This window comes from Lathamus discolor, chromosome 6 (assembly GCF_037157495.1).
Source record: "Lathamus discolor isolate bLatDis1 chromosome 6, bLatDis1.hap1, whole genome shotgun sequence".
Lineage (NCBI taxonomy): Eukaryota > Metazoa > Chordata > Aves > Psittaciformes > Psittacidae > Lathamus > Lathamus discolor.
In genome coordinates this window covers 30,010,822-30,023,880 of record NC_088889.1, presented here as the reverse complement: position 1 = coordinate 30,023,880, position 13,059 = coordinate 30,010,822, and the positions used below count along the sequence as shown (strand labels likewise).

General features: G+C 40.5%; 1 protein-coding gene across 8 annotated transcripts in view; it reads right to left on the bottom strand.

Annotated features, from left to right (window-relative positions):
* Positions 1-13,059, bottom strand: part of BTBD7 (BTB domain containing 7) — a 63,615-nt gene that overhangs the window by 37,027 nt on the left and 13,529 nt on the right. For all 8 annotated transcript variants that reach the window (XM_065685582.1, XM_065685583.1, XM_065685581.1 and 5 more), the window contains one exon: positions 1,750-1,935. In XM_065685582.1, the coding sequence (XP_065541654.1) occupies positions 1,750-1,831 (82 nt within the window). In that variant the 5' untranslated portion in view covers positions 1,832-1,935. The remainder of the gene's footprint in view (positions 1-1,749; positions 1,936-13,059) is intronic.

Below are 13,059 nucleotides of genomic sequence, written 5' to 3'. Positions count from 1 at the left end.
TATTCTCTTCCCTTGTAATTTCCCTTATCACTATTATCATTGGTGGTAGCAGTAGTGGTTTGTGTTATACCTTAGTTACTGGGCTGTTCTTATCTCAATCTGTGGGAGTTATTCTTTTGATTCTCCTCCCTATTCCTCCGGGAGCGGGGGGAAAAAGGGGCCGAGTGAGCAGCTGCGTGGCTCTGAGTTATCAGCTAGGCTTAAACCACAACAGGTCCCCACCAACCCAAACTGTTCTATGACCAGTAAATGTATCATGACATACTATATAATGGCTTTTTATTTTGAACTTAATGATGAAGAGCATCAATAAAACCTTTCACATGACAAAAAAAAAAAAAAAGAGGTTTTGGGGGAATTTAGTGAAGCTTTGGAACTTCTCCCCTCTTCAAAACTACTCAAATAGTGTTTCAGCATGTAGATCTGCCTGTTTTCAAGTCTAAAGGTTTAACTTCATTCAATACAGAGGCAGATAACACATGAATACATAAAAATGTTGTGGCTGTCATTTTTTACAAAGTGTGTATACACATATGTGTGTGTATATGAACTGGGGCAAACCTTTTACTGCTGTTAATTATGATATACACTGAAAATACATACAGCCTTAATGGGGACTTCACAGCATGGATATCAAAGATGTTAGCACTAAAGTTCTGCCTTGATATGCTATGACAGCACACACAGAATTTTTAGCCCAGAGCACAGGTCTTTACAGGTAACAGTTTGCAGGCTGTCTTACTCAGACCTCTGAAAGACAGAAGTGTCAGAAACGCTGAGACAAGAGAAAAGTCACAAAGTAAGTAAATTTTTTTCTGTGCTAAGGATACCACTGTGCTTTCAGTGGTGATTAAGAAAAGAAGTAACACTGAATATCAACAAACTACTTTTTCAGTTGCAAGCTAAGGCATAAAAGTGTTTATGAAGTATTTATGTTATTCACTGCTAAGATCATTCTTCAGGCTGTCAGGGTTTGAGGTTTCTTTAAGCAAGATTTATCTTCTCAAAAACTGCCTTCTTTTAGATTCATCACATAACTGTATTATTTATAGCGTGACAGTACTTAGATCTACAGTGATTTTTTTTTGCACTAGACTAAAAAGCACATAAAGGTAATACCTGCCCCAGTTACAACTGGGATAAGAAAATACTTTAAGGGCACTTCAACTCATTTCTAGTTAAGCAAGATCCTTACTTATAAATAATACTGTTAGGACAGTAAGTACCTCCATTCCCCATTTACAGGAACAGGAAAAGGACATCAGAAAAAGTTGTCCTCAAGACTGTCACTTTAACAGGTTCATTATCAGAGATCCTTCTAGCAAGAAGGAAGTAATTCACTCATATAAGACACAATGCTAATACTAAGATGAATACTGATAATCAAGAGTTTTCTATACTCTAACAGTTTCACAGAAAATTTGAAGAAGAGTAGAAAGTGGCAGACAGTATTAACAGATAGCTACTGCTCTTGATCTGGGAAAACTAGCATGCATGGTTTAGTTATTAAAAAGATCCAGCTTATTTAAATAACCTGGCATCTGTTTACTAGCAAGTGACAATCAACTCATTGCATACATAGGCAAAACAGATGGACAGTACTGAATTTCATGCACGATTGAGCTTGAATGGATTCAAACTGGTGACCTAGAAAATAAAAGCTCTGCATAGCATAACTGCAAGCAAATCAAATCCAGTGTGTACACAATCAAGTCATTTATGTAAGTGACAAGATAACTGAAAAGTTACCTATAAATGTTTGTTGTGCCTGTGAATTTCCCCCTACCCTTGGGGAACACGAGTGAGGGTAGTTAGATGCATTAGCACCCATTTTCTTCAGTCACTCAGGCATTCCGCCTGCTGGCTCTTCAATGTATAATCCCATAATCCTTTATAAATCTTCAATCCCAGGTCCAGCATTCTGTTCCTCCATTTCTGAAAAACAAACACACTAATAAGTTTATTCACATTTATGTTTTTAGTAGGTATTATGTGATTTAGATAAAATAAACTCAAGTCCCCAGAACATAGTATTTTCAGAAGTTAAAAGCACAAATGTTTCCAATACAGATTTTTCCTTGAAGGATTAAACAGATAAACACTTTTTCCCCTCAAAAAAATAATTTTTAATTTTTCAAACCATTCACAATTCAACATGAAAAACTGCAACAAGAAACAGGAAGACTATCAAACTCTTAGCTAAGAAATCTTCAAGTAGGAGTTAGTCTAGATTAGATATGCTCCCTTAACTATACCAAGAAAGACTTTTTATACATGCTGATATGTTTACATACTGTTATAAAACCCACAGATTTAAATAGACTGGCTGAGAAAGCAGAATAAACCAATCCCACTGGAAGCTATACCATCATTACTGCTTTCAGCTGCATTCTGATTTCATTTCATTTACATAGCTCTCATTCAGTGTTACTTTTCAAATTTAGACTAGTACCTACAAGCAGGCTTATAATAGTAAAAATAGGGCACTTAAGCATTCATCTACAGTCTCATTAGGCATTTGAAAATGTCCTAGGAAATAAATCCTGTAGAAATACGAACAAGAATTGTTAAACATACAAGAAGCACATTCTAATTTGATTTCATATTAGCAATGTTAAATTACAAATACTGCAAAGTTAACACAGTGAAAGAACTGCCTACTGTCAACATTCAAAACACACAGATATCAGTTATACTAAGATAACGTCTACACCAAGAAATACTTAGTCTCCACTCAATACTGTGAATATGTAACTAAGTTCTACCACGTTGTCACCACTGTACATATCTGCTATATGCTCCCAACTCTGTCTCCTTTCTCAGGAAATGTTAAATCGGACAAGTGTGTGCCATGTAAGAGTGCGTGTCTGAAGGAAGCTGCAGCACTGTTCCAATCTCTTTTCCCTGCTGTTTCTGGCATGAGGAGTTCAGAAGGAGTTACTGTGACACTGGGGAGATGAGACATGACTCTTAAGTGGAGAGACACACCTGGCCTCTTAGTCACAGATGCAGTATGCAAAACAGATCCTGGGGAGCAGAAAGTGGGAGACAGGCCAGGAAGGAGAAGGCTGCAAATTGCTACAGGCACAGCAGTGGAGGCCAAACAAGTGCTCCAGGGTTTAAGTACTGGACACGAGGAGGAAGAGCAAAGAAAGGTTTGGAAACCTAGATGTGGGCATGTGAAAAGATGAGAGACATGGGACTGGAGCACTGTGGAAGCATGACTGAGTGCATGATTTCCCCATCTGATGTCTCTGAATAAGGCTTCTAAAAATCAGGCCTCTCAGCATTTGTGGTCTACAACATCATATGCTGTCAAAAAGAAACCATACTACCACACACTAGACATTATGCACAGGCAGAATCAGCTCTAGAGACCATATAGCCCAGGTCTGCCCTGCAGAGCTGCAGCTTGCCCATCATTACCTGAATGCTCCTAAGGCAGGAGACACAACAGTAGCACCATAGCAGATTTCCCGGTGTTAGACAAGCCAACCTACAGGCCTGCAGGTGCAGCAAGGGGGAGCTCTCACGCCTGCCCTCCCTAGCTAGTTGGCAATGCCTCCGCAATTGCACAGAACCCGATGGTTCGTCAAACTTGTCCCTGGGCAGATTCAGCTTGCAATACTTCAGGAAACAGAAAATTAAAGCACCTTCCTATATGAACAGCAAGCCTGCTCAGGATGAAGTTACAATAAGTGCACACACACAATGGGCAACATCACACCAGCAAACACCAGTACATGTTGTCTTAACCAGTGCATGTACTCGTTTTCTTCCTTGTGCAGAAATAATCTATCTGCTTCAAGATAACCAAATCCATATGGATGCAGACCTCCTCTCCATATATTCAAGGTAAAAAAAAAATTTCATTAAAACAGCAAGACTCCAAATGAATTGTGTACCCACAGAATATGTTGCTTAAATGTGCTGTCCATTTCCAGATGGAATTAGCTATTTTCAGTACAAGCTCTGTGGAGGTAAGAGTCACCTTTCAGTTTGAATGCCAGCTCTCTCACAAAGGCCAGCATCCTAGAGTAGGTATTCTAACAACTTCCCCTTTCGCACCTAAAATTGGACTTGGTTCATTTGGACAAAAGGCCTGGAATAATGCCATTGCTATTTCACTTTCCTCTTCTGTACTCAGCTGCAGCATGATAACTTGTCTATTAGTTCTCAGTTCTTCCTGATCTCTATCAGCAGAAACAGGAAACAGCCCAGGAGCTATGTAAAAAGAGGAAGGGAGGAAGTTGTTGGTTTTGTGTTTGGTTTTTGTTTGGCTGGTTGTTTTTTGAAGAGAGGTTATTTTTTTGTTTGTTTAGGGGGGAAGGGGGGGCCGTATGTTCTGGGGAGGATGTGAGGGGTTCTTTTGTTTGCTTTTGTCGTGTTTTTTTTTTGTTTTTTTGGTTTGTTTTTTTTTTTTTTTGGGGGGGTGGGGGGTGGGGTGGGCTAGCAAGCACTATACATAACCAAGTCTCAGGTTTGAAGTTAACACCTTCCATCTCCTTCAACTTGGCAATAAACACACCCTGGAAGATTGAAGAAACGCGAAAAAGAAATATATGCAACTGTTCAATACCATTAGCATTCAATGCTTGAATTTACAAAACAACATTATTTAAATTAACTGAAAAAAAAAAAACCCAAATAAACAAAAAAACCCTATGAAAAGTTCCTATGATTTCTGATATATAAAATAATTTTATTCAGAGGCTTACCACAGGAACTGTTAGACATTAAGCCCAAGTCAGTATTGCGCAGAATGAATTCACTCCCTTAATTTATGTAGCTTAAATAATATATGACAGTGTAAAAACAGTGACATATTAAAGTTGTACACATATTCTTTAATATAAATTACATATGCATATTATATACACATTTATATAAGTAAAAATCAAATATGCCAGGCTTCAGTGAAGGAGGAATTCAACACAGAATATGCACCACGGTCACTCATTTTACAGATGCGAAAGCTTCCTGTGCCTCCTTTCAAATTTAACCATGCACTGCTTCCTCACGTGTATGCTGGCTGACTTCCTGGGTATTCTGCATCTTGAATTCAAACACACAGTAGGTCATAAAGTGTATTGTGCCCCATAGCTCAGAACTGATCACAGAATGATCATAGTTTTAGACCCACTACTGTCATTAACCTCGTGTATCAACTGAAAGTATAACTTTTGTATTTTTTGTTACCTCACTGAAGTTTATAAGGTAATACTGTATAACCCATACTGCATTTCCCAAACATTTTAAATTATAAACTGTGTCCTGGAGGAAGCTCTGCCTTCCCCTCTTCACTCTCATATCCATGTTAAAACCAGACAAGACAGAAATTCTACAGAGTCAGTTACCCAATTGGTTTGTTATGGCAGAGCAGGAATACTTGTGCCAGCACAGGTGGAAGAAAGAATTACGAGAATGAGCTGCTAGAGCCAGGACTGCACCTTTTGACCGCAAGGTGTACTTGAACCACTCACAGATCTAGATGCCTAGTTTTTCTTTTGTTTTGCTAGTGTCCACTTCAGCCTCTACACTAAGCCTAACCTACCTGCACAGAAGTCAAGTCTTTGCACATAACCTACTGAGCCTAGCACAAATGTAAATACAGCTCAGTTACCATATAAAATGCCAAAGGATGCTCTTTGCACGGGTGAAAGGCAGCTGTAGAAGAACATAAAAACAAATAATTCCGAGCCACAAACAACCAGATCTTTAGTTGCAAAAGGAAAGATTTCATCTTTCCTTGCAGAAGTTATCCTGCATACCAAAAATTTCCCTATTTCAGTCTATCTGAAGAAGTTTCTTAATCTAATTTTAGCTTCAGAATAGTCATGATTTTTTTTTTTGTTTTAAAATTATCACCATACCATCAGGTGAACCTTTTCTTGCCTTTCGAGTTGATAATACATCCACATAGGCATCATCAAAAGCAAACTAAATGCAACATCTGCTGACCTCCTGAAACAGGATTCATTAAAAGCAGTGACCTACACACAGATGTGTGCTATGTATGCACACATGTACACAGGAAGAAAGTTTAACTGTGTCAAAGCTTGTTTAAAAAAAGCCTGCACTGCAGAAATAGGATATGAAAAGATACAAAACCAGGAAGCTTTAGAAGCCAAAATTCCCATCCCAAATGCTACAAAAAGCACAGAAGTTACTTTCAGGCAATACTGATACTCAGGGCAGAATGAAATTTTAAATAAACACAATTCTAGTTAGACATTTCAGCACCTAAAGCAAGTTTCTCAGTCTTCTCAATACTTGTCACACTGAACCTAAGACAACTTGCGGTTGAGGTGTCTGGGCTGAAAGCCAGGAATTCCTGGGTTGGGAATTTTCATTTAACAAAAAGGCTGTGCACAGGATGGACTGAGGACAACAGTAACACTCTATTTATAGCCATCATTCAATACACAGGTTTCATAAAATTTTCTGTAGTCCACTGGGTCCAACTAATATGAAGGGCAAGGTGGGGAGTGTTACAGCATGTTTTATAAACTAAAACATTTAACTTTTCCCCCTCTAAAATTTTAAGACCTTTTGTATTTCTTCTGGAGTTGCTACCATAAGGTTATGAAATAGCATACTGCCAAGATGAAAGTAGGAAACCATAGCAAGTATATGCGCAGACTCACACAAACATGACTTTTCAGGTTTTTCATTTTATTTAACACATTTAAAAATCTACATTGATTAAATTGACAACACAAGTATCACATGTGCACCTTATTTGTATTTGCTTAGATTTTTATCTAGACCAGAAATGCTACTTTGCCCCAGCAGTTCCTTTCAAGCAACAAGGAGGTGGAACTGTAATGCAAGATGAGATGATAACATCCAGAGTAAACTGATACACCAGGGGTGGGGGAAGTGGGGTGGGGGGGGAGGCGTGGGAGTGGGGAGAGGGAAGGTTTGTTAAAAAAAGAAAACAACCACCTTTTAAAGTTATAACCCCAGTGAGGAAATACTTCAACTAAATTTAGGAAGGACAAACTTATTTCCATAGAAGCTGCAGTTAGAAACTAAACTAAAACTAAACAGAGAAACTAAAAGAGAACAAAAAAAAGAAAGAACTTGTGAGAATGGACACCTGCCATTGTCCCCAAGGTATGCCACCAGCTTGCCTTCACAACCTGAAACTGCCTCCAGCAGAGCAGTAGTCTGGTAACCAGTACAGACACTAGGGCCATCGCAAAGATACTCAGACACAAATCAACGCTCCACAAAACAGTTCTATAAATCCTACCCACTGGGAAATCTCCAAAGCCAGCCCTAGGCATGCTGGTTGTTACATGTAGTATCACTACAGGGATTGGCAGCCAGCAACAGTCCAAAGGGACAAACATTGAAATATGAAGAGAAAGCTGCTTGTGGTTGGAGTTCCAAGGGTTTGTTCAGATCTGCATTTACTATTTACTTAATTTTCTTACTCCCCTACTTGGGGGGTGGTTCTCCAAGGAAGAAATGCTGACAAGAACTGATCATTACATGCCCTGACCCTCCTCTAATTCCACAGAGGAGGTATTAAAGAGAAGTACTACCATACAGATTTTGCCGAGGCTAGAAGTTTCCAATCTCAAGAGCATACATACTAAAGGACTGAATGCATACGTGACAGCATACTTCGAAGAAATTGTGTAATTGGCAAGCAATTCTCTGTTCAAACTAAATGACTGAAATGTTGAAGGACCAGCTGATTCTAAAGCCTGACACACACACAAATCCACATAAAGCCTATTCTGACCTTTTGAGAATCATAGAATAGTTAAGGTTGGAAAGGACCTTAAGATGATCTAGTTCCAACCCCTGTGCCATGGGGCAGGAACACCTCACACTAAACCATGTCACCCAAGGCTCTGTCCAACCTGGCCTTGAACACTGTCAGAGATGGAGCATTCACAACCTCCCTGGGCAACCTATTCCAGTGCCTCATCACCCTTACAGGAAAGAATTTCTTCCTTATATCCAATCTAAACCTCCCCTGTTTAAGTTTTAACCCATTACCCCTTGTCCTGTCACTACAGTCCCTGATGAAGAGTCCCTCCCCAGCAGCCCTTCAGATACTGGAAGGCTGCTATGAGGTCTTCACACAGCCTTCCCTTCTCCAGGCTGAACAGCCTCAACTTTCTCAGCCTGTCTTCATACAGGAGGTGCTCCAGTCCCCTGATCATCCTCGTGGCCCTCCTCTGGACTTGTTCCAACAGTTCCATGTCCTTTTTATGTTGAGGACACCAGAACTGCACGCAATACTCCAAGCAAGGTCTCACAAGAGCAGAGCAGAGGGGCAGGATCACCTCCTTCGACCTGCTGGTCACGCTCCTTTTGATGCGGCCCAGGATACGGTTGGCTTTCTGGGCTGCGAGCGCACACTGCTGGCTCATGGTCATTTTCCCCATCAACAACACCCCCAAGGCCTTCTCCACAGGGCTGCTCTGAATCTCTTCTTTGCCCAGTCTGTAGCTCTGCCTGGGATTGCTCTGACACAGCTGTAGGACCTTGCACTTGGCATTGTAAAACTTCATAAGGTTGGCATCAGCCCACCTCACAAGCGAGTCAAGGTCCCTCTGGATGGCATTCCTTCCCTCCAGGATATCAACCAGACCACACAGATTGGTGTCACCACCACCCTGCCGAGGGTGCACTCAATCCCACTGTCCATGTCACCGACAAAGATATTGAACAAGACCGGTCCCAACACCGATCCCTGAGGGACACCACTCATTACTAGTCTCCAGACAGAGATTGAGCCATTGAACACAATTCTTCGTGTGTGGCTATCCACCCAGCGGTCCATCCATCAAATTGATGTCTCTCTAATTTAGAGACAAGGATGTTGTGTGGGACAACATCAAACGCTTTGCACAAGTCCAAGTAGATGACATCAACTGCTTTACCCTTGTCCATCAGTTCTGTAGCCCCACCATTTTTTTATTATCCCATCAAGCAGTCAACCTTTTTCATTACTCGAAATTATCTGGATGATACAACAGCAAGATATAGCTGATACAGCTGAAAGATTCTGATTTGGAATAGTACTCTACAGAAATGAGTAACAAACAATGTCCTTCAGGAACTGGGTTAATGAACCTGTATTATTTCATGACTTATTGAACTGGAAACAAAATCGATCTAATGGCAAAATACCAAAATTTAAGTCGCATCAGCAGTTATGAGCACAAGAGGGCAAGCAAAAGCAGATATAACTAGATTACAAAAGTGACCGCATTGCTTAGCTGAAACACATGATTCTTAGCAAAGCACTATCACAAAGAATCGTTTCTTACAAGTTAAGCATGAATTTTAAAAACACTTTCTTTTTCATGAAGTAGTACACTTCTCCATCAAGAAGTTCTTTTAAAATGGAGGCAGCAAAAACCCCACAGTAGTCCTGGCTTTTTATTTCTAGATTGGTTAAGAATACTAGGATTGAGTTTTAGGGAGAGGAAGGGGAAAGAAGACAAAAAGAAAAAGAAAAAAAAATCCATACACACACAACTCCCTCCTCCCCCGCCCCAAACAAATGATGAAACAGCTATCAATTTTCAACATGTCCTTTGAGGAATCAGAGTGGAATTTAAAAGAACTACATTAAAATAAGAGTATAAAGGCATGCAGTCTTGAAGGTATGTACACTTCAGAAACTGAAAACACTGAAAAGTATTCTGGCAGTTGAAAAGATACAGACAAAAGATAAAGGAAAAAACCCTCTTTTCAATGCTGTCTCTGCAAATAGTGTTCAGAATAGGATTTTTGATATTTTTTTTTATCATTACCAACCTAATTTAGAGTATGATGTAAATGTACTGCATCCTAGAAGCTATTAAGTAACATTGTCAGGAGGGAGTAACAGTTCAAATCACAAGATATCAACATATTTATACTCCCCTAAATAGAAAAAGTTCCAGCACCTAAAAAACCAAACACACAGCACACGCAGAATAACTGCAGTATAACTCTGCACAGAATAGAAAGTTCCTCCCGAGCAACTTCCATGTTTTCATATACTGGCTAATGAAACTCCATCTCTGTACATCACTTATCCTTCCAGCTGGTTGCAAGCACCCACTAACTTACCAGAAGTCTATTCTGATTGACAATACTCACATGAAAGACTTACTAATGGTCCTGAAGTGGAATTCGAAACACTTAGCAAAACCAGCAAGAGCCCATTTACTGCCCTCTAGGACTCTCCTGAAGTGAAATGACAGTATGCATTCTTCAATGACTTTCCATTTTTCAAAAGTTTACTTGAAAGGAACGTTATCAGACAGAGATATAAAATGTCATTAAATATGCTTTGTAAGAAAAGTGAGAGAAATCCTATCACCAAATCTTTATCAATATCACTGAACAGAGTAAATTCGTCATGAACATACCCATTTACAGGGAAAATGAGGATAATTAATTTTAGCCAATCTAAAATAATTGCAAAATATTCCGACATATTGTCATACATTTAGAGGAGTCTAAAAGCTTTTCGAAAGGCCAATTCTGAGCAAATAAAATGTGCTTTTGTTTTTTAAGAAAGGCAAATCCTCTATGGTATAATAAATATGGGGATACAATAGCTGGTTAAGACAAATCGCAAGAATAGCACCTCCATGAAGGATCAGATTTTAAGAAAAAGTAGCCTGCTTTTTTCTCTCTACTGAAGTTCCGGGCAACACTTAATTGTGTCGTCAGGCAGCAATTTAACTCAGCCAAATTTCAGCTAAATTCAGCTTCAGATACTGGGATCAACCACCAGTCAGCCTCTCTGTCTCCAGACACTGCCTGTCGTTTATTACAGCAGTATCCTCAGCCATCTGCTTCTTTCTTCCTCCACAGAAAAAGCAGGAATACCGCAAAAGTAAGAATTCTCCACATTAAGCTGTCCCACCTTTACACAGCATATTTCATGGGCTTCCTATTCAAGCACCCTTGGTCTCTCAACGGGTTTGCTGCTTCACAGAGCAGGGCAGGTAGTCCTTCCCACGCAGGTTTCACAATTCACATGATTTTATTCAATTTTCTTTGAGAACACCTCCCAAAGATCCCTGTTTCATTAAGAAAGGGAATTCCTCCTCTTTCTTAAGCTGTGACCCAAATGCAACACAAGATGCTGTTTTCAATTAGCAAGTCTACTAAGATGGGGAAGCCTTGGCTCAAACCTCAACCATATGGAAGATGCATCTCTGGAGTTTAATGCTGCTGCCTTCTCACATCAAGTACTACCTCAGTGGGATATATCCTACAGTCTCCTTGTATTGCATTTTCCCTTTCCTCCAGGCTCAATTACTTCACAGAAAGCCACTTGCTCTGAATGAGGATCTGGGAGCTTCCTGCATACAAGAGTTCTTCTAAATTCACTGCACAGTTACATTCACCACACTTCCTTTCAGAACATGTTTCCTCTGAGAGTATATTAAATTTGCTACTAAAGCAATCCAGGCACTATGCTCTGTATCCACACTAAGTAAGCAGCACCTGTCCTCTCTTGCCACTTGCTTTTTTCAATTTACCTTCAAAAAGCATCCTTTTGATCACACAGTTTTAGTTCCCTTATTAACTTCCATAACTTTAAGAGGAGCAGTAGTAGTCTCTGGTGATGACAATACCTGGGGTTTTCCCAACAATTGCTCCAGCATCCCAGTGTTGAAGCAGACTCAAAATTTTGGATCCGTGTAACGATAGGCCATCCCAAATGGCTGAACTCTGTCCATAGATCAATTTACTTGATCACCTCTATCACCATCTTCTGGCTGCAATCAACTCCCAAGGAATGTCGCCAGAAGAGGAAAGAACAGCAAGAAAAAGCTGCTTGCTCCCCACATATACAACACGCAGTTTGACCAATACTCAACTGGTACAGCCCTCAAGAAATAAACATTCCCAGTCCCACGCACTCATTTCTACAGAACAGCTGTCCCCTTCCATTCTAGCACACATGTGGGAAGCCACATTTAAGTCCTGTCAGGGACTACAAAGCAGGGGCAGTCCTAGCAGAAACAGGTAATCTATACAGCAGGAGTTATCACTAGGATTGACCATGGTCATGCTCACCCTTGCTAGCTAGCCAAACTCCTGTTCCTTTTTTGGGCCTGTTGTACATTTGTTCTGCATTTGTGCAGTTCATTTCTCTCTTCAACCAGGCCCTGGTTAACAACCCTTCAGACAGCAGCAATTACTAGTAAAGAGCTCCATGGGGGTTGTTGGTTTTTTGAAGGCTTGGAATAATTTTAAATTGAAATGACAGAATATATGCAGCTAGATATTAGTCATCCGGGGAAAAATACAAGGCCAAACCTATGCACACTTTAATATCTTCCCCTCAAATTAGCAAATTCCTCCACCAATGGCAAGAAGCTAGCTGTCCATGCAGGACTCACTGCTTGTCAGCTCTTCACAGGTACATCAGGGTGATCTGACACTACCACTGAAGTCAAACTAACAGGGAGCTGTACGTTCCCCTCACTCTGCTCTAGCCACGGGGTTTTCCCCGCTTCCCCTCACACTATATACAGAGATTACATGATCACAGAACAAGTAATTTCAGAGGGCTGCTGACAGGAAACAGACAGGAAAAAGAGAACTGAGGTGGATGTGACAGCCATCTACACCTGGAACAGGAACCCACAGCTGTTAATCTGAAGAGACCAGACTATCACTATTAAAACTGCCTCACAACTCCACAAGACTACACCCTTGTAGTCACCTTTGTCACTCCCTCTGAGCTCAGGCTCAGCCTCAACAAGTCACTCTCACCTGGCCATCGACACACAGGCAGAGTCCTCCTTTGCAGTCCCCGTTTCTGCAGCTCGAGTTTCAGCACTGACACTCCACACCTCTTCCCCTTGTTTCCCAACATCCAGGGTCACTAGCAGGTCTAACTGCTCACTGAAGCAGGCAGCAATACAAAAATCAAACTGCATGGTATTTATCCAACTGACCCATTCAAGAGCTTGTAAATTGGTTATGAACTACTTGACACTTCAAGTCTGAAATTTCTGGTCAAATCTACGGGCTGTTTTGCTTTTATTCAGAGGCTTTTAACAGTGATCTTACACC